The sequence below is a fragment of the Pteronotus mesoamericanus genome, unplaced genomic scaffold, assembly GCF_021234165.1.
Source record: "Pteronotus mesoamericanus isolate MK-2021 breed Mesoamerican mustached bat unplaced genomic scaffold, CSHL_Meso_final contig_256, whole genome shotgun sequence".
In the NCBI taxonomy this organism is placed as follows: Eukaryota; Metazoa; Chordata; class Mammalia; order Chiroptera; family Mormoopidae; genus Pteronotus; species Pteronotus mesoamericanus.
In genome coordinates, this window is record NW_026555108.1 from 2,253,984 (window position 1) to 2,277,471 (window position 23,488).

Below are 23,488 nucleotides of genomic sequence, written 5' to 3' on the forward strand. Positions count from 1 at the left end.
TGAGAGGATGGGTAGGAAAATTAGTTTTGCTTGCAAATGTTTCTTCTTGATTTTAAAGTGTGAGGTGCATAGCTGAGTATTTATTCTACAAATATTTACTGAGCACCTAAATTAAGTAAAGTGCTGGGTATGATTCAGGATGCTCTCAAGTGGTACTGCTCTTGCCAAACAATAACAACAACAAAATTCTGGATGCTTCTGGAACTCTGTTACTGTTCATAGGCAAACGCTGTATTCTACAAGATGCTGAGAACTTACGAGAAGATAAAGTGGGCTCCCCAAAAGCAAACACCTTGGAGTTGTAGGTAAAAGTTATACTCATCAAGGATGTGGAGGACAGGGAACCCCCGTGCACTGTTGTTGGGAATGAGGACTGGTACAGCCACTGGGGGAGACAGTATGGAATTTCCTCAAAAAATTAAAAATGGAACTGCTTTATGACCTTGTGATTCCACTTCTGAGACTATCTAATAAGAATCCTGAACGTCTGATTTTGTGCCTATTTCCTGCGGGACGCTGTGATGGCAGTTGTGTTTGAAGAGTGAGCGATTTTGGCCTCGTTTTTTCTGCTTATTTTCTCCTCCCGTTTCACTTTGTCAGTAGAGCCCAGTTATGGATCACAAGAAGAAGAAGCAGCTGAAGCAATGGTGCTGGTATTATAATAGAAGTTTTGGTGATGAGAAGATCCTTATACAGCAGCAAAAAGCAAAACATTTTATTTTTTATTTTTTTAATTTAATTTTATTTTTTCAAATACATTTGTCTCTGCCTACCCCCCACCACTTTCCCTTGCCCCCTCCCTCCTTCCCTCCCTCAGCTCTTCCCCTCTGGTTTTGTCCATGAGTCCTTGCTATATGTTCCTTGCCTTTCCCCTTCCCTTCCTTTTCCCCTCCCCCCTCCCTCCTTCCCTCTTGTCTCTGTTGATTTCTTTTCCTTTCAGTGTTGCTGGTCATATTTTTCTTGCATCTTTGCATTGTTGGTTAGGTTCCGCTTATAGGTGAGATCATATGGTATTTGTCTTTCGCCCCCTGGCTTATATCGCTTAGCATAATGTTCTCCAGTTCCATCCATGCTGTCGCAAAGTTTAGTAGTTCTTTTTTTCTTTCTGCTGCATAGTATTCCATTGTGTATATGTACCATAATTTTTTGATCCAATCATCTACTGATGGGCACTTAGGTTGCTTCCAACACTTGGCTATTGTAAATTGTGCTGCTATGAATATCGGGGTGCATAGGTTCTTTTGTATTGGCGTTTTGGTGTTCTCAGGGTATAGTCCCAGCAGGGGAATCACTGGATCAAAAGGCAGTTCCATTTTCAGCTTTTTGAGGAAATTCCACACTGAAAAAGCAAAACATTTTAAATACCATATATATCATAAGAAATTGTACACAGGACCTGGCTTGGCTATACATTGCATGCAGGTGCATAAAGATACAATAGACACTGTACCAAATGCAATACCCGGGAGAACAGAAACAGAGTTGGAAATATATGGTATGGAAGGTATCCCAGAAAAAGACATGGATGGAAGAGGACAACTTCTTAAACATAAAACACAGGAAAGTCAGAAAAATAAGCAACAAGATGATTCTGATGGATATGATGATGATGATGACTCTGCGGCTTCAACTTCATTTCAGCCGCAGCCTGTACAACCCCAACAAGGTAATATCCCCCCAGTGGCACAGCCAGGACTACCACTGGTGCCGGGAGCATCAGGAATGCCTCCAGGCATACCTCCATTATGCCAAGTTTCCTCCTCTGATGTCAGGGATGCCACCAATTATGCCAGGCATGCCACCTGGAATGATGCCAATGGGTGGAATAATGGCACCTGGACCAGGAATATCACCTCTGATGCCTGGAATACCACCAAGTATGCCCCCTCCTGTTCCATCTCCTGGAATTCCTCCAATGACAAGCACAGGCTGTTTCAGCACTGGGTATTCTTAACAGACCGCCTGCACCAGCAGCAGCAGTTCCTGCTCCACAGCCTCCAGTTACTAAACCTCTTTTTCCCAGCACCGGTCAGGCTCAGGAAGCTGTTCAAGGACCTGTTGGTACAGATTTCAATCCCTTAGATAATACCCCTGCAACAACTACTGAACCCCAGAAGCCTACATTTCCTGCTTATACACAGCCTACAGCTTCAACCACTAGTACAACGAATAGCACTGCCCCTAAACCAGCGGCTTCAATAACAAGTAAGCCTGATACTCTTACAACAACCAGTGCAACCAGTAAGTTGATCCATCCTAATGAGGATATATCACTGGAGGAGAGAAGGGCACAGTTACCTAAATATCAATGTAATCTTCCTCATCCAGGACAGGCTCCCATTGGTAATCCATCAGTTGAGCCAATTGAAGGTATGCCACCACAGCCAGGCATCCCACAGCAACAAGGAATGAGAAGCCCCAATGCCGCCTCATGGTCAGTATGGTGGTCATCATCAAGGCATGCCAGGTTACCTTCCTAGCACTATGCCACAATATGGGCAGGGACCGCCAATGGTGCCCCCTTACAAAGGTGGGCCTCCTTGGCCTCTGATGGCAATGAGACCTCCTGTAATGTTGCAAGGTGGCTGTTACTGATCTCACTTCATCCAATATAATAGGTTTGGAGATTAAACCTTTTCTCAACTTGTGCTGTTTATATAGCCAAGCTTCCATCAATAAGGCTTCATTGTGACTTTAACAAACATTATCTTCCCACATATCAGGAACTATTGGGCATTTATTTTAAATAGGAAAAAATTACTTAGAATAATAAAACAGGAACTTTTCCTGAGGTTGCAGTTTATACTGTATGGCTTCTTTTTCATGTTTCATCTAGGTTTTTAGAAGTGAAGTATAATAAATGTGGCTTATTATATTGTGAAGGCGCTGGAATTACATGAACATACCACCTTAATAAAGGCAATTTCTGTAAGCTTACACTGCTATTGTAAAGTTATGCCTTCACAACATTTTAGATGCTTTTGGACTTCATGTCCCCAACCTAGCATAGTAAGGGCTGTAACTATTTCCAAGTACCTGTACATTGGAAGTCTGAATGTGTAACGATAGTTAATGTATTTAGAGTTCTTTATGTTGCGGAGTTTATGAAATCTGACCCACCAAGGTCATGTGACTTTTCTGTACTGTTAAACTTCATTATAATAAAATGAAAAAGAAGAATCCTGAACATCTAAATAGAAAGAACATAAGCACCCCTATGCTCATAGCAATGGTATTTAGAGTAGCCAAGGTCTGGAACCAGACAAAGTGTCCATTAGTAGATGAGTGGATAAAAAAATCTTTGGTAAATTTACACAATGGAATACTACATGACTATAGGAAAGGAGATCTCTTACCCTTTGTGACAGCATGGATGGACCTGGAAATCATTATGCTAAATGAATAAGCCAATCAGTGAAAGGTAAGTACCATATAATCTCACTCATATCTGGAATCTAATGAACAAAATAAACTGATGAACAAAATAAAACCAGAGGCAATGATATAAGGGACAGACTCATAGATCTCAGAGGGGAAGAGGGTGGGAGAAATGAAAAGATTAGCCAAATAACATATATACATATATGCATAGCCAATGAACACAGACAATGTGATAAAGGCCAGGGGGCAAGGATGGGGTGGAGAGGGCAAAAGGAGGGGATGAGGGACATCTGTAATAATGTCAACAATAAAAAATTAAAAATGTTATATTGGTCAACTGGTTTGCTTTTCCCATTTCTCTAATAATGATTTCTTCCTATGGTGTATGAATTATAGATGAGGAGGTTAAACTGGTATATAGGTGGAACTGGGAGAAGATTTTAAAATAATGTCAACTATATAAAAGCTTAAAAATGAATTCCATATGCCTTCTGAAGCATTTAGCATAACTTTATCTATAGTGCATCTTTTGAACTACAATTGAAGTATCCAGGGGTTGTTGCCACAATTCTGGTGAGAATTATCTGGTCAAAAATACCCTAGAGAGTGGCTTCAGCAAAATGAGGCACTAAGAAGTTCCAAGATTTCATTCTCTCACAGAAATATTGAATAATAATAGCAATAATCAGAATGATTAAGAAGCATCTGAACCAATTTTAGGAACTCTTAAAAACAATCAAAGGCTTACAGCAACAAAGCAAATTATCAATCAAGGAAAAGCTATCTTTAAACAATATGGAAGTTTTTGCTTTTATACACACTTACCTCACATGCTCTCTGACATGGTGAAGATACTGGTCTTGAGCCAATAGTAGTCCAGTTTCTAGCTTCCATCCGCAAACCAGAGGAAAAAGAGCAAGCGTAATTTGAAAATTTTTGTGTACATCTGTTCTAATCTAGGAAGTAATTGAAGTACTGAATTTTTGGTCTCTATCTTGTGTGAGAAATGGCAGGTGCTGCTTGTGAAAGCTATAAGAAGACTACAAATCAAGACACCTGGGGCAAGGAAGCACATACAGGTGGAGACAAACAATAGAACATTTAAGGCCTGAGGGAGAAACTGGGATGAGAATCTGGTAATTTAAGACATTAAAAAGCAGCCATTTATATGAAGAAATTTAGAAAACCAAGTGCTTGGCCAGATAAGACATCTCATAAAAGATAGGAAAATAGCCTAACCTCTTCACACATGCTGATCCCTGGACTCAGAGTAATCTAGCCAACTGGTGAAGGATTGCCCCAGCACAGACCCAGTCAGCAAAGACCGGGAGAATTGAGTATTTTCTCTTTGTGTTTGTTTAATTCTTTGGTGTTCTTTGTTTGAGCTCCTAGTATTCAAGAAAATCTCTGTCAAAACATAAGCTGAACATGAGCTAAAAAATAATAATTAAACAACCCAGAAATGTCACTGAGCACACATAAGAATTAATAGTTTTCTTGTGAAAAATAGTTTGAAAAAGTTTATTATCAACAAGACAAGTAATAACAAGTGGTGGACAGGTTGTGGAGAAAAAGGAACCCTCATTCACTGCTGGTGGGAATGTAAACTGGTACAGCCACTACAGAAAACAGTATGTAGGTTCCTTCAAAATTTAAGAATAGAGTTACCATATGACTCATCAAACCATTTTCTGGGTATCTACCAGAAAAATTTGAAAACATATATTTGCAAAGATATATGCACCCCTATGTTCACTGCAACATTATTCATGGTGCCCAAGACTTGGAAATAACCATAGTGTCCTTTGATAGAGGACTGGATAAAGAAGATGTGGTACATATATACAATGGAATTACTGCTCAGCCATAAGAAAAGATCAAATACTGCCATTTGTAAAGACATAAATGGACCTTGAGAATATCATGATAAGTGAAATGTCAGACAGAAAAAGTAAGAACCATATGATTTCATTCATATGTGGGTTATAAAACTGACAGCAACAAATGAACAAACAGTAAAAACAAAAACTCACAGACACTGACAGCAGCATGGTGGTTACCAGAAGGAAGAGGGGATAGGTGGGTGGTAAAGCATGAAGGGGGCCAAATATATGGTGACTGAAAATGATATGACTTGGGGTGGTAGGTACACAAAGCAACATGCAGATCATGTATCATGGAAATGTACACTTTAAACCTGCATAATTTTATTAACCAATGTCACTTTAATACATTTAATTAAAATGATGGAAAAGAAAAGAACTATTAAATACATAAAGAATAAAAATCAAATAGTAGGGAGGGAACTTAATTTTCAGAATTACTTTTTTATAATTGTAAAGTATTTTAATTTCTTTTTTAAAATTTATTTATTTATTTATTTAAATTTTTCACATACATTTGTCCCCATTTACCTGCCACCACTTTCCCCTGCCCCACCGACCCCCACCTCCCCTCCTCAGTCCTTCCCCACCTTGGCTTTGTCCATGTGTCCTTCACATCTGTTCCTTGATCTGACCCTCCCCCTTCCCCTTCCTCCCTCCCTCCCATCCCAAAGTGTTCAATTTTCAACAACAAATTAAAAGACATACAAAGAAACAAGGAAAACATGGTGCAGTCAAAGGAACAAGATAAATCAACAGAAACTATCTGCAAGAGAGCCCAGACAATAGACTAACAAAACAAAAACTTCAAAACATGAATAGGGGACTCATAGGCATGGACAATGGGGTGGTGATTGACTGTGGGAGCATGGAGCAGGCAGGGCAGGGGAGAGCTATGGGGAAAAAGGCGGGACAACTTTAATTGAACAAAAATAAAATAATAATAAAAAATTAAAATTAAAAAATAAACCAGTAGTCTTAAATAAACTCAAAGAGGTAAAGGAAAACACAGATAAAAACTAAAGGAAATCCATAAAACAGATAAACAACAAACATAAAGAATAAGATGGAACCACATAAAACTTCTAATGCCGAAAATTTTGATAACTGAAATATTCACTAGAGGAGTTCAACAACAGATTTGAGAAGGTGGAAAAAAAAGAATCCATGAACTTGAGAAAGTGTGATTGATATTATCAAGGTAGAGAAGGAGAGAATAAAAGAAAAAAGGGCAAACAACCTAAGAGACTTGTATGACACATCAATCAGACCAAAGGACATGTTATGGCAGTCACAGAAAAAGGCAGATGGGGTTTTTTTGTTTGTATGTTTTGTTTTGTTTTGTTTTGTTTTTTTAAAGACATAATGGCTTAAAACTTCCCAAATTTGGAAAAATAAATGAAATTAACCAGTTCAAGATGCTCAACAGACTCCAAGAAGGATAAACCAAGGACAACCACACAAGATATATTAACAAACTATTTATAATCAAAAACAAAGAAAGAATCCTGAAAACAGCAAGAAATGACTCATCACAAATGAGGCATTCTCAATAAAATTATTAGCCAATTTCTCATCAAAACCCCTGCAGACCATAAAGTGTAAGAATACTATACTTAAAGTACTAAAAACACTGTCAACTGAGAATATTATATCTGACAAAACTGTTCTTTAACTACACATAATTTAGGATGTTATATGGGATCCCCAAGGTAACCAGAAGGAAGATATTTATAGAATATACAAAAAAAAGGAAATGAGAAGGCAATCAAAACAAGTCATCACACACACAAAAAATACATTACATCATGAATCAGACTTGAAGATATTATGCTAAGTAAATAAGCCAAAAGAACAAATACTGTATGACTGTATGTATATATAAGTTACCTTAGAGTAATCAAATTAACAGAAACAAAGTAGACTCTGGTTTCGAGAGACTGGGGGGAGGAGGTAATGGGAAGTTACTGTTTAACAATGACAGAATTTTAGTTTGAGAAGATAAAATATTTCAAGAGATGGATGGTGATTATGGTCATACAACAATGAGAATGAACTTAGTGTCACTAAACTGTACACATATCAATGAAATGGCTAATTCATCAAGATGATAGAACAACTATAAACATACATATGCACCAAAATAAGCACTGCAAAAGATATTAAGCAAATGATGACAATATTGAAACAAAACACAGTCACTTCTGTATAATAAGCAACTTCAATACATTATTTTCAATAATGCATAGAAAAATTATACAAAAAAGTATAAAATAAAGGACTTGGACAACACCATAAAATAATTATACATAATCCCTGGCTAGTGTGGATCAGTTAATTGAGCACTGGCCTGTGAACCAAAGGGTCACTGGTTCAATTCCCAGTCAGAGCACATGCCTGGGCTATGGTCTAGTTTCCCAGTAGGGGATGCTCAAGAGGCAACCACATATTGGTGTGTCTCTCACTCTCTTTCTCCCTCCACTCCCCTCTGTCTAAAAATAAATAAATAAAATCTTAGAAAAACAAAAAATAAAGAATTACATATAAAAGACATGTACAGAATACTCTACCAACAACAGCAAAGTACACATTTCTAAAATACACATGGAACATTCTTCAGGATAGACAATATGTTAGGGTACAACAAAAACCTGAATCAATTTTTTAAAAATAAAATTATACAATGTATCTTCTCCATAATGGTATGCTGCTACAAATCAATAACAAAAGGAAAACTTGAAAATTTACAGATATTTGGAAATTAAACCTCATGCTCTTAAACAAATAGTGAGCTAAAAAAGAAATGAAAAGGGCAATTAGAAAATACCTTGAGAAATCAAAATGAAAAGACAACATATTAAAATATAGGCAATAATATTGTAATAAGTTTTCACAGTGACAGATGATTACTAGACTTAGTAGTGATTACATTGTAAGGTATATAAATGTCAAATCACTACATTACACACCTGAAACTAATATAATATTTTATACCACTGTACTTAAATTTTAAAAAATAACAAACATTTCAAATATGAAAAAAACAAACAAAGAAAAAAATCTTACCAGGTATAGCAAAAACTGAGCTAAAGAGAAGATTTATAGTTGTAAATACAGACATTAAAAAATGTAAAAAGATATCAAATCAATGCCTAACTTCATGCATAAGAAAGAAAAAAAGAACTACTACACTTCGTGACAGCATGGCTGGAACTAGAGAGCATTATGCTAAGCAAAATAAGCTAGGGGACGAAAGACAAATACCATATGATCTCACCTATAAGCGGAACCTAACCAACAAAACAAAGATGTAAGGAAAATAAGACCAGCAACACTGAAAGAAAAAAGAAGCCAACAGAGACAAGAGGGAAGGAGGCAGGGATGGGTGGGGGAAAAGGAAGGGAAAGAGCAAGTCAAGGAACATATAGCAAGGACTCATGGACAAAGCCAAAGTGAGGAAGGATTGAGGGAGGGAGGGGGGAGGGGGCAAGGGAAAGAGGTGGGGAGGAGGCAGAGACAAATGTATTTGAAAAAATAAATAAATTAAAAAAATAAAGGAAATAAATTAATCTTAAGAGCATTCAAACATTTCACTGTAGGTTTTACACAATGAAAAGCAGATTGAAGACTAAACGTAAACTCTTCTAGACAAAATTTTCTTGTAGATTTTATAAATTGTATTGTATTTTATTGTTTATGCTATTACAGTTGTCCTCACTTTTCCCCCTTTGCCCACCTCCACCTAGCTCCCCTCCTCAGGCAATGCCTACATCACTGTTCATGTCCATGGGCCATGCATATATGTTTTTTAGCTAATTCTCTTACCCTATTTCAAAAGAAGAACAGAGAAGTCACAGTTCCTGATTTTAAATATTATTACAAAGCTAGAGAAAACAAAACAGTGTGGTTATGTCATAAGAATAGACATATAGACCAATGGAATAGAATAGTGAGCACACAAATAACCCCTCATGGTCAATAAATTTTAGATAGGAAAGCCAATACCATTCAATGGGGAGAATCTTTTCTACAAATGGTGCTTAGAAACCATGAGGATAGCCTCATACAAAGAAAATGAAGTTGGATATTTACCTTACCCCATGTCAAAAAATAACTAAAATGTCATGAAACATCTAACCATAAGAACTAAAATTCTAAAATTCTGTGTAAGAATGACAGGATTTGGCAAAGGATTTCTTGGACATGGCACCAAACACAAAAGCAACCACAAACTTTTAAAATGGACTTCATCAATTTTAAAAACTCTGTTACAACAAATTAAAATATCAACACAATGAAAAGGCAACATGCGGACTGGGAGAAAATATTTACAACTCATATGTCATAAGGGATTAATATCCAAAAATATAAAGGACCCCCAAAATTTATATAGAGAGAGAAAGAAAGATTTTTATTTATTTATTTTCAGAAAGAGGGGAACGGAGGAAGAAAGAGAGGGAGAGAAACATCAATGTGTGGTTGCCTCTCATATGCCCCCTACTGGGGATCTGGTCTGCAACCCAGGCAAATGCCCTGACTGGGAATCGAACTGGTGACCCTTTGGTTCGTAGGCCAGCACCCAATCTACTGAACCACACCAGCCAGGGTGGACCCCAAAAATTCTTTTTAAATAACAATTAATAAGTAAGCAAAGGACTGAAATAGACAATTCTTCTAAGAAATATAAGTGGTAAATAAAGTATATGAAAAGATGCTCAACTCACAAGTCATTAGGGAAATGCAATTCAAAATCCCAATCAAATACCAGCTCACACACATTATGGTAGCCATTATTCTAAAAAAAATGCAGAAAATAAAAGTGTGAGAATAAGAAGAAATTGGAAACCTCATGCCTTGGTTGAGAGAATGCAAAATTGAGCAGCCACTGTGGAAAAAAGTATGGAAGTTCCTAAAAAGTTAAACATAAAATTATACAAAGTCTATCCAGAAGGTATACAGGCATGCAATATGAAAAATAAACATTTATTGATGAAAATTCAAGATACAAGAAACATTGTACAATGGGAAACATAGGACAACGACGCCTCAGTACCCATCAAAGTAGGTACCTTGGGACCTCACACAGTTCTCTCAATTGCCATCCGCTGTGCTGTTGTATCTTCCTGAATCGCATTGACAGTCTGAAATTTATTTCCTTTTAAAGGTGATTTTAGTTTTTGGAAAAGCCAGAAGTCTCAGGGCACCAAATCTGGGCTGTAGAGGGGCTGAGTCACCTGGGTGATTTGACGGTTTGCCAAAAAACTGCACAAGATGTGATGCATGAGTGGGTGTGCTGTTGTGATGAAGCTGCCCATCACCAGCTGCCCATAACTGCAGCCTTCTGAATCATCCAGATTGTTTTCATGGAGAAATGTTCAAGCTTAATGCAAAATTTGATGCAGATTTGTTGCTCTACTCTCTGTCATTTTGAATGTGACAGCCATACAGCACATATGCTCACGCAACAGCATCTACCACCCCCTGGCTAGTGCACTGAAGTTGTCATTGTTCACACATGTGCATCCCAGTCCACTCTCCTTGGCTGCCAGGTTACATCAATGTCAATGTTGCACAAACCATTCTTATTATGTTAACATTGGCTGGACTTTTTCTGTACATGCCCCATGTATATATATATATGTGGGTGTGTGTGTGTGTGTGTGTGTGTGTGTTTATATATGTATATAGATGTGTGTGTGTGTGTGTATGAGAGAGTGTGTGTGTTTTTGCTTAATCTGTTAACCTTCTTTATCCAGCCCCCTAACTCTCTTCTCTTCGGACAGGTGTCAGTCTGTCCCACTTATCAATGCCTTTGTTTCCATTTCATTTTTCAGTGTACTTTGTCCATTACATTCCACATGTGAGTGAGATCATATGCTATTTGTCTTTCTCTGACTGGCTTATTTTACTTAGCATAGTACTCTCCAGATCCATCCATACTGAAAAAAAAAAAAAGGTTTCCTTATTTTTACAGCAGAGTAGTATTCCATTGTGTAAATGTACCACAGTTCTTTTTTTATCCACTCATCTACTGATGGGCGCTGGGGCTGCTTCCAACTCTTGGCTATTTTAAATAAATCTCCAATGAACATAGGGGTGCATATATTCTTTCAAATTAGTGTCTCAGAGTTCTTTGGATAAATTCCCAGACATGGGATTGCTGGGTCAAAAGGCAGTTCCATTTTTAATTTTCTGAGGAAATTCATAGTTTTCCAAGTGGCTGCACAAGTCTGCATTTCCAAAATCACTGCACTAGGGTTCCCTTTTCTCCACATCCTCTCCACTACTTGTTGTTCATTGATTTATTGATGATATCCATTCTGACAGGTGGGAGGTAATAACTCATTTTGCTTTTAATTTGCAACTCTCTGATGATTAATTATGTTGAGTATTTTTTCATATGACTCTTGGCCATCTGTATGTCCTCCTTGGAGGAGTGTCTATTCAGGTCCTTTGCCCATTTCTTAAATGTGTTTTTTGTCTTCCTAGTGTTGGAAAGTGTAAGTTTTTAAATATATTTTAGAAATTAAACTGTTTTTGATGTATCATTGATGAATATCTTCTCCCATACAGTGGGTTCCCTTTTCATTCTGTTTATGGTTTCTTTTGCTGTGCAGAAGCATTTTAGCTTCATGTAGCTCAATTTGTTTGTTTTTTCATTTGTTCCCCTTGCCCAAATAGATTGGCAAAAATATTGCAAGCATCAATGTCTGAAACTTTACTGCCTATGTTTTCTTCTAGGATTTTTATGGTTTTGTGACTTACATTTAAGTTTTTAATATATTCTTACTTTATGCTTTTTAAATTTCTTTTATTATTTTCCATCACCATTTATACCCCCACATATGCCCACCTCTGTACCCTCACAATCACCACACTGTTGTGTATGATGTAGGTTGGTAGTCTAGTTTCATATTTTTGCATTTACACATCAAATTTTCCTAACACCACTAATTTAAGAAACTATTTTGACTCCATTGTATGCTCTTTATTCCTTTGTCCAGTACTAATTGACCATAAAGGTGTGGGTTTATATCTGGGCTCTCTCTAATGTTCCATTCATCTATATAACTGTTCTTGTGCCAATACCATGCTGTTCTAATTACTATGGCTTTGTAGCATAATTTAATATCAGGTAGATGATAGTTCTAATGTTGTATTCTTTCTCAGGATTGCTGAGGTCATACATGGACTTTTGCCATGCTATGTAAATTTTGGGGGTATTTGTTCTAAATTTGTGAGATATACCATTGGTATTTTAATAAGAATTGCATTGAATTCATAGATTGCTTTGGGTAGTACAGACATTTTAATATGTTAATTTTTCCTATCAATGAACACGGTATATGCTTCCACTTATTTGTATCTTCCTCAGTTTCTCTCTTCAGTATCTTATAATTTCTCCAGTACATGTATTTTACCTCCTTGGTTAAATTTGTTCCTAGGTCCCTTATTTTTTTTTGTTATTGCAATGGTAAATGAAATTTTTTTAATTTCTCTTTGTGATAGTTCATTATTGGTGTATAAAAGTGCCACCAATTTCTGAATATTAATTTTGTATTTTGCTATTTTGCCAAATTCATTTATTAGATCAAGTAGTTTTTTTTACCATTTTTTAAAATTAATTAATTTATTTTTTCAAATACATTTGTCTCCACCTTCCCCCTACCACTTCCCCTTGCCCCCTTCCCCCGCTCCCTCCCTCAATCCTTCCCCACTTTGACTTTGTCCATGAGTCCTTGCTATATGTTCCTTGACTTGCCCCTTCTCTTCCTTTTCGCCACCCATCCCTCTCTCCTTCCCTCTTGTCTCTGTTGGTTTCTTTTCTTTTCTTTTCTTTTCCCCCAGTGTTGCTGGTCTTATTTTCCTTGCATCTTTGTTTTGTTGGTTAGGTTCCACTTATAGGTGAGATCATATGGTATTTGTCTTTCACAGCCTGGCTTATTTTACTTAGCATAATGCTCTCTAGTTCCATCCATGCTGTCATGAAGTGTAGTAGTTCTTTTTTTTCTTTCTGCTGCATAATATTCCATTGTGTAATTGTACCATTTTTTATAGCATCTTTAGGGTTTTCTACATACAATATCATGTTATGTGTGAATAATGACAGTTTTACTTCCTTTCTTCCAATTTGGATGCCTTTTATTTCTACTTTTTGCCTGTTTGCTGTGGCTAGTACTTCCAGTACTACACTGAATAAGAATGGTGAAAATGGACATCCCTATCTTGTTCATGATCTTAATGGAAATGCTTTTAGTTTTTGCCCATTAAGTATGATGTGGGCTGTGGGTTTGTCCTATATGGCCTTTATTATGTTGAGGTACATTCCCTCTATTCCCACTTTGCTTAAGAGTTTTTATCATAAATGCAAGCTGCATATTATCAAATGTTTTCTCCTAGGGCTATTGATATGATATGATTTTTATCCTTCATTTTGTTTCTGTATCATATTTATTGATTTACAAATATTGTACCAACCTTGCACCCCCATGATAATCTCACTTGATAATGGTATATGAACTTTTTAATGTATTGTGGGATCTGGTTTTATAATATTTGTTGAGGATTTTAGTAGCTGTATTTTTCAGGGATATTGGCCTATACTTTGTTCCTTTTTACTGTCTCCAACCGTTTGGAATTAGGATAATGCTGGACCTGCAAAAAGAGCTTGGAAGTCTTACCTTTTCTTGAATTTTTTGGAATAGTTTGAAAAAGATAGATGTTAGTTTTCCCAATGTTTGGTAAAATTTCTCTGTGCAGCCACCCAGTCCAGCTGGACTTTTGTTTTGTTTGCTACAAGTTTTTTGATTACTGCTTTTATTCCATTAGTTTTAATCTGTCTGTCTAAATTCACTGATTCTTTCTGATTCTGTTTTGGAAGACTGTGTTTCAAAGAACTTATTCATTTCTCCCAGATTTTCAAGTTAGTTGGAATATAGTTCATGGTATTTTATTAAAATCTTTTGTATTTCTTTAGTGTCAGTTACTTCTCCTTCAATTCTGATTTTATTTATTTGTGTCTTCTCTCTTTTATTCCTTGATGAGTTTTGTCAAAGTTTCAACTTTTTAATCTGTTTAAAAAAAAACATCTCTTGGTTTCATTAATCTTTCATTTTTTTTTAAGTCTCTATGTCATTAATTTCTGCTCTAATCTTTATGATTTCCTTCCTTCTACTTACTCTTTTGTTGTCTTTTTCCTAGTTCTGTTAGGTGCAGGGTTAGATTGTTAATTTGAGATTTTTTATTTTTCTTGAGGCAGGTCTATAGTGCAATGAAGTTCCCTCTTAGGACTGCTTTCACAGTGTCCTATAAATTTTTTATTGTTTTGTGTTCATTTTTATTTTTCATGGGTTACTTTATTTGTTCCATGATTTCATTGTTAATCCATTTATTTTTTAGTAATATGTTACTTATATGGCTGAATGTTTTTCAGTTTTTTATTGTAATTGATTTCTAGTTTCATACCATTTTTGTGTAGTAGATGCTTGATATGATTTCAATCTTCTTCAATTTATTGTCTTATTTTGTATCCTAACATGCCATCTATCTTTGAGAGTGTTCAGTGTGCACTTGAAAAGATGTATTTTATTCTGTTTTTGGATAAAATGTTCCATCAGTATCAATTAAATTCATCGTATTTAGTGTGTCTTTTAAGGTGGTTCTTGCTTGTTGATTTTTTTGTCTAGAAAATGTATCCATTCATGTCAGTGGGGTATTAAAACCCCTTATTATTACACTACTGTAGTCAATCTCTTTTTTTTATGTCCACCAAGATTTTATTTATATATTTAGATGCTCTTATGTTGGGTGCATATATGTTTACAAGGGTTACAACCTCTTGTTGGATTGATCCTTTTAGTGTTATGTAGTGACCTTCTTTGTCTCTTGTTATGGCTTTTGTTTTCAAGACTATTTTGTCTGATATGACTATCGCTACCCCAGCTTTTTTTAAATTTCCATTTGAAGATAAGGAAATGCACCAAACCTTATTTTAAAAGGCACACAATCTCTGCTACTAAAACCAGACAAAGACACCAAAAGAAAAGAAAACTGCATTTTTAAGATTCTCTCTTTGTCTTTAACATTGTGCATTTTAATTATGATGTGTCTTGGTGTGGGCCTCTTTCAGTTCATTTTGTTTGGGATTCTCTGAGTTTCCTGGACTTGTGTATCTATTTTCTTCACCAAGGTAAGGAAATTATCTGTAATTATTTTTTGTTTTTATTATTATTTATTCTATTAAAGTTGTCCCAATTTATTTCCCTTTGCATTCATCTGTCCAACCCACCACCCCCCTGTTCCCACAGTCCATCCCCACACCATTATCCATGTTCATGGGTCATTCATTCATGTTCTTTGATTAATTTCTTCCCCTTCTTTCCACCATTCCCCTCTCCCACCCATCCTCTGGTCACTGTCTGTTCCATGCTCCCATGTCTCTGGTTGTATTTTGCTCATTAGATTCCTCTTATAAGTGAGATTATAGAGTATTTGTCTTTCACCAACTGATTTATTTCACTTAGCATTATAGCCTCAGTTCCAACCATGATGTCACAAAAAAGAGGAATTTCTTCTTTCTTTCTGCTGAATAGTATTCCATTGTGTAAGTATACTACAGTTTTTTAATCCACTCACTTACTGATGGGCACTTAAGCTGTTTCCAGGACTTGAATACTGTAAATAGCATTGCTATGCTATGAAAATAGGTGTGCATAAGTTCTTTTGAATTGGTGTTTCAGGATTCTTAGGGTATAATTCCAGCAGTGGAATTGCTGGGTCAAAAGGCAGTTCCATTGTTAGTTTTTTGAGGAAATTCCATACTGTTTTCCACAGTGGCTGCCCCAGTCTGAATTCCCACCAACAGTGCACTTTTTGCTATTCTGATTGAGTGTTTTTTGCATTTTCTATTCCAACTTGATGATTTGATTCTTGGCTTCATCTATTTTGATGTTGATTTCCCAGTAAATCATTCTTCACTTTAGTTCATGAATTCTTCATTTCTGACTGGTCTTTTTTTATGCTGTTGAGGTTCTCACAATTATTGAGCATCCTTATAGCCAGTGTTTTGAGCTCTGAATCTACTAGATTGCTTGTCTCCATTTTATTTAGTTGTTTTTCCAGAGTTTTGTTCTGTTCTTTTATCTAAGACATATTTCTTTGTATCCTCATTTTGGCAGCCTCCCTGTGTTTTTTCTATGAATTTAATAGAGCTGCTACATCTACCAAGCTTGGTAGAGTAAGCAGCAAGAGAAAAGTATTTAGATACCTGCAAGAAAGCTCCCACAAGATGGTCAGCTAATTTCTGAACAGAAACTTTGCAGGCCAGAAGGTGTTGGCAAAAAATATTCAAAATGATAAAAACAAGGACCTATGACCAAGATAACTCTACCCAGCAAAGCTATCATTTAGAATCAAAGGACAGATAAAGATCTTTCCAGACAAGAAAAAGCTAAAGTTAATCACCAACAAACCAGAATTATATGAAATGTTAAAGGGTCTTCTTTAAGAAAAAGAAAAAAAATTAAAAATATGAACAACAAAATCCAATAAATATATATCTATCAACAATTGAGTCTAAAAACAAAACAAATAAACAAGCCAAACAGAAGCAGACTCATAGATACAGAAAACATTTTGACAGTTGACAGATGAGAGCGGTTTGGAGGGATGGGTGAAAAACACGAAGGGATTATGAACTACAAATTTATTGTTAGAGAATAATCATGGGCATATAAAATACAGCATAAGGAATATAGTAAATAATATTCCTTTTTTACAAAGAGTTATTTATTTACTTTTAGAGAAAGGAAGGGAGGGACAAAGAAAGAGAGGGAAACTTCAATGTACAGTTGAATCTTGCACGCCCCCTACTGGGGACCTGGCCTGCAACCTAGGCATGTGCCCTAAAAGGGGAATCAAACCAGCAACCCTTTGGTTTGCAGGCTGGTGCTCAATCCACTGAGCCACACCAGCCAGGGCTACATTCTAATAACTAAGTATGGTGTCAGATGGATGCAAGATTTATTGGAATGATCCCTTAGTAAGTCATGAAATATCAAATGACTGGAGTGTACATCTGAAACTAATATAATAATGTATGTCAACTGTAATTGAAAATAAAAAATTTAAAAAAGATAACTGCAGGTCATCCATGATGAGCATACATGCAATTATTCTTAATAAAATATTATCAAACCAAGTTCACCAATACATTTAAAGAATAATACAACGTGATCAAGTGTGGCTTATTCTAGAAATGCAAGGAAGTTCAGCATACACAAGTCAGTCACCATACTACAATATATTAACAAAATGAAAATAAAAATTATATTATCATCTCAATAGATGCAAGGAAAGCATTTCTAAAAATTCAATATCAATTAATAAAAACCCTCAACGAAGTGGACATAGATGGAAACTACCTCAATATAATAAAAGATATATACCACAAGCCAACACCAAACATCCCAGTGAACAGTGACAAATGGAATATTTTTCCCTTAAAATCAGAAAGAAGTCAAAAATTTTCACTCTTGCCATTTTTATTCAGCCTAGTATTGGAAGTCTTAGCCAGAGAACTTGACAGAAAAGAGAAATAAGAAAACATCCAGACTGCAAAGAAAAACATAAAATTATCACTATTTGCATATTACTAGATTTGATATATAAACAACTCCTAAAGATTCCAACAAAAGTTGAAATAATAAACATTCTGTAAAGTTTCAGGATATAAAATCAATATAAACTATCAGTTACACTTTGATACACTAAATACCAACTATCAGAATTAGAAATTGAGAAAACTATCCAAATTATAAATGCATCAGAAAATAAAATACTTATGGATAAATTTAAACAAGGAGGTGAAAGATCTGTACATTGACATTTAAGAAGAAACAAATATATGAGAAGATATTTCATGTTCATGGAGTCAAAGAATTAATATTGTAAAAATGTCCCTATTTCCCAAAGCAATCTACAGATTCAATACAATTCCTACCAAAATTCATATGGCACTTTTCTCAAAAGTAAAACAAACAATCCTAAAATTTTTATGGAACTATAAAATATCCTTGAATACTGAAAACAAACTTGAAGGAAAAAAAGCTGGAGGCATCACACTATCTAATTTCAATTTATATTTCAAAGGTATAGAAGTCAAAACAGCATGCTATTTGCATAGAAACAGATATATAAACCTATGGAACATAATATAAAGCCCAGGAGAATCCCACACATATATGGTCAATTAATTTATGACAAAAGAAGGAAGAAACACAATGGGTAAAATAGCATCTTTTCAATAAATGGCATTGGGAAAACTGGACAGCTACATGCAAAAGAAGTAAACTAGACAACTATATTATACTGTACATAAAAATTAAGTTAAATGGACTAATGACTTAAATTTAGGACCAGAAACCATAAAACTTGTAGAAGAAAACTTAAGTGTTATGTTCCTTAATGTTGCCCTTGGCAGTATATTTTTAGATCTGACTCCAATGGCAATGGCAAAAAAGTCAATATAAATAAATAAACTACATCTGCACAGTGAAGAAAACTATCAAGAAAATAAAAGGGAAACCAATTGAATGGGAGAAGATAGTTACAAATCATATATTTGATAAGCAGTATTATCTGAACTACATAAAAAACTCATACATCTTAACCACAAAACAAATCTAATTTAAAAATGAGTATATGAAAAGATGCTCAACATCCCTAATCATTATAGAAATGGAAATCAAGCCCTATATGATATCACCTCATATCACTCAGATTTGCTATTGACAAAAGGATAAGAAATAATAAATATTAACAAGAATACAGAGAAGAGATAATCTTCATGTACGATTGGTGGGATTGTAAATTGGTGCAATTCAATGGAAAACCTCAAAATATGGAGGTTCCCCCAAATATAAAAAATACAGTTATCATATGATACAGCAATTCCACATCCAGTATTGATCCAAAGAAAAGGAAAACACTAATTCAAAAAGATATATGTACTTTCATGTTCACTGCAGCATTATTTACAATAGCAAAAATATGCAAAAAAACCTAGGAGTCCACTGACAGATGAATGGATAAAAACATGTGAAATATATACATAGATGATAGGTAGATAATGAAGAGAGATATAGATATACACATATACAAAATGCAATACTACTTAGCAACAAAAAAGAATGAAGTCCTGCCATTTGCAATAACATGAATGGACTTGGAAGGTACTCTTGAAAGTAAAATGGTGCCTGGGCTGGTGTGGCTCAGTAGATTGAGTGCCAGCCTGCAAACCAAAGGCAAAGATTGAGTGCCACCAGTTCGATTCCCAGTCAGGGCACATGCCTGGGTTGTGGGCCAAGTATCCAGTAAGGAGAATGTGAGAGGCAACCATACATTGATGTGTCTTTTTCTCTTTCCCTTCCCCATCTCTGAAATAAATAAATAAAATCTTTTTAAAAAGAAAAAAAAGTAAAATGGAAAACATAGAAACACTAATATTGCATAATTTCCCTTATATATGTAGTTTTTTAAAAATCAAACCAATATACAAAACAAAGCAAAAAAAAAAGACTCAGAAACAAAGAACAAACTGATGGTTGCCAGAGAGAAGGTGAGTGGAGGGATAGGTGGAAAATGTGAAGGGGAATATTGTCAATAATGATGTCATAATTTTTCATGGTAACAGATGGTTACTAAGTTTTGTGTAGTGGTCTCACCATAAAATATGCAAATATCAAATAACTATGTTGTACACCTGAAACTAATATAATATTTTGTCTTAACCATATTTTTTATTGTTTCTTTAAAATATTTTTATTGTTCAAATACATTTGTCTCCATTTTCCTGCCACCACTTTCCCCTGCCCCACCCACCCCCCCTAGTACACTGTTGGTTGGAATGCAGATGGGTGCAGCCACTGTGGAAAACATGGAATTTCCTCAAAAAATTAAAAATGGAACTGCCTTTTGACCTGGAAATTCCACTGCTGAGATTATACCCTAAGAATCCAGAAACACCAATTAAAAAGAACCTATACAACCCAATGTTCATAGCAGCACAATTTACAATACCCAAGTGCTGAAAGCAACCTAAGTGCCCATCAGTAAATGAGTGGATCAAAAAACTATGGTACATTTACACAATGGAATACTACGCAACAGAAAGAAAGAAAGAGCTACTACCCTTCGCTACAGCATGGATGGAACTGGAGAGCATTATGCGAAGTGAAATAAGCCAGGCAGTGAATGATAAATACCATATGATCTCACCTATAAGTGGAACCTAATCAGCAAAGCAAGCAGGCAAGGAAAATATGACCAGCAACATTGAAAGAAAGGAGAAACCAACAGGGAGGGGAGGGAGGGAGGGAGGGGGTAATGGGGAGGGGAAGGAGAAGGGTCATATCAAGTTACAGGTGTGAAGGACACATGGACAAAACCAAGGTGGAGAAGGATTGAGGGTGGGAGGTGGGGGTGGGTGGGGCAGGAGAAAGTGGTGGTGGGAAGGCAGAGACAAAAGTATTTGAAACATTTAAAAAAGAAATAATTATTTTAAAGAAAACTGTGGTACATTTACACAATGGAATACTACACAGCAGAAAGAAAGAAAGAGCTACTACCCTTTGCGACACCATGGATGGAACTGGAGAGCATTATGCTAAGTGACATAAGCCAGGCTGTGAAGAACAAATACCATATGATCTCACCTATAAGTGGAGCCTAATCAACAAAACAAACAAGCAAGAAAAATATAACCAGCAACATTGAAAGAAAAAACAAACCAACAGTAATGAGAGCAGAGGAGGGAGGCAGGTAATGGGGAAAAGAAGGAGAAGGGTCAAGTCAAGGAACATGTATAAAGGACTGTACTTTAATTTAAAATATCACCTCACACTTGCCAGAAAGACTACCATCAATAAACCAACAAACAACAAGTGCTGGTGAGGATGTTGAGAAAAGGGAACCCTAGTGCCCTGGTGGCGGGAATGCAGACTGGTCCATCCACTGTGGAAAGCACTGTGGAATTCCCTCAAAAAAATTAAAAATCGAACTACCTTATGACCCACTGATCCCACTGCTGGGAATATATCTGAAGAAACTCAAAACACTAATTTAAAAGAATATATGCACCCCTATGTTTATTGCAGTTTTATTTATGATAGCCAAAATTTGGAGACATCCAAGTGCACATCAGTAGATGAGCAGATAAAAACGCTGTGGTACATTTACACAATGGCAAATTACACTTTAAAAAAGAAGGAATCCTTACCTTTTGTGACAGCATGGATGAACCTGGAAAATATTATGCTAAGTGAAATAAGCCAGTTAGAGAAACACCAATACCATATGATCTCACATGTGGAACAAAATATACCAATAAATGAAATAGAATTGGAGGCATGGACATATGGAACACATTGACAGTTGTCAGAGTGGTGGGAGAAAGAGGGATGGATGAAAGAGGGTGAAGGGATTAGGCTAAAAAACAAATGGCCCTGGCAGGGTGGTTCAGGTGTTTGGAGTGTCATTAGGTACACCAGAGGTCCCCAAAACCCAGGCATGGACCAGTACTGGCCCGTGGCCTTTTAGGAACTAAACAAGAGAGAAGCTTACCTGAGCTCTGCCTTTTGACCCCTCATTAGTAGAAAAACCAGACCCTGGTGCCAAAACGGTTTAGGACCGCTGCCATACACCAAAAGGTTTTGCAGGTTCAATTCCCAGTCAGGGCACATACTTAAGTTGTGGGTTCCATCCCTGGTGGGGATTCATAAGAGAGGAAACCAAATGATGTTTTTACTTCACATTCATTCCTGTCTGTCTGTCTCTCTCTCCCTTTCTCTCTCTCAAAAAAATCAATGAAGACATATCCTTGGGTGAGGATTTTTTAAAAATGCATAGCCCATAGACACAGACAACAGTGTAATGATGGCCAGAGGAAAGGGGGTGGAGGCTGGGTGGTGGTGAGCAAAGGTGGGGGATGGGGGCATCTGTAATAGTGTCAACAATGTAAGTGGAATCTAATCAACAAAACAAACAAATGAGCAAAGTAGAACCAGAGGCTTGGAAATAAAGAACAAACTGACAGTGACCACAGGGGAGGGGGAAGAGGGATAATGGAGGAAAGAAGGGGAAGCGGCAGAACACAAATAGAGGATTCATGAGCATGGACAATGGGTGGAGGATTGACTGTAAAAATGGGAGGGGGACGGGGTAGGGGTGAGCAATGGGGAAAAAGGGAGTACAACTGTAACTGAACAACAATAAATTTCAAAAAGAAAAAAATAAAGTTTAAAATAACAGCAAAAACATTATTCAATAAAAAAGACTATGTGGTACTGACATAAAGATAGACTAGACTAATGTAGTAGAATTGAGAGGACAGAAATGAATCCAAACATTTACAATCAATTGATTGTCCATAATTGTGTGAATACAATTAAATGGGGCAAATCATCTTTTTAACAAATAGGATTATGACAACTGGATAACCACATGCAAAAAAAAGAAGTTGAACCCTTACATCATCCCATATACAAAATAAATGAAAACACATCAAATATAGATTAGCATCAACAAATATAATATTTTCATTTTGATGAGGTCCCACTTGTTTATTCTTTCCTTTATGTCCCTTGCTTTAGGAGACATATCCGTGAAAAAACTGCTGCGTGGGATATCTGAGAGTTTCCTGCCAATGTTCTCCTCTAGGACTTTGATGGTGTTGCGACTTATATTTAAGTCTTTTATCCATCTTGAGTTTATTTTTGTGTATGGTGTCAGCTGATGATCCAATTTCAATTTTTTGCATGTAGCCATCCAGCTCTCCCAACACCATTTGTTGAAGAGGCTGTTATGGCTCCATTTTATGCTTCTGCCCCCTTTGTCGAATATTAGATGTCCACAGAGACCTGGGCTTATTTCTGGGCTTTCTATTCTGTTCCACTGGTCTATGGGTCTGTTCTTGTGCCAGTACCAGATTGTTTTGAGTATAGTGGCTTTGTAGTAGAGTTTGATGTCTGGTATTGTGATCCCTCCTACTTTGTGTTTCTTTCTCAAAATTGCTGCGGCTATTCGAGGTCGTTTATGGTTCCATATAAATTTTTGAAATGTCTGTTCTATTTCTGTGAAATACGTCATTGGTATCTTAATAGGGATTGCGTTGAATCTATAAATTGCTTTTGGTAGTATGGACATTTTAAGGATATTAATTCTTCCAA

The 23,488-nt window shown here is 36.1% G+C and overlaps 1 protein-coding gene across 1 annotated transcript; it reads left to right on the forward strand.

Moving 5' to 3' along the window:
- Positions 1–612: 612 nt before the first annotated feature.
- LOC129071063 (BUB3-interacting and GLEBS motif-containing protein ZNF207-like) lies at positions 613–2,595 on the forward strand. Its single transcript, XM_054574201.1, is given in 5 exon segments — positions 613–712; positions 1,355–1,751; positions 1,753–1,917; positions 1,919–2,414; positions 2,416–2,595. Coding segments are annotated over 5 exon segments (1,338 nt in total).
- The last annotated feature ends 20,893 nt before the right edge of the window (positions 2,596–23,488 follow it).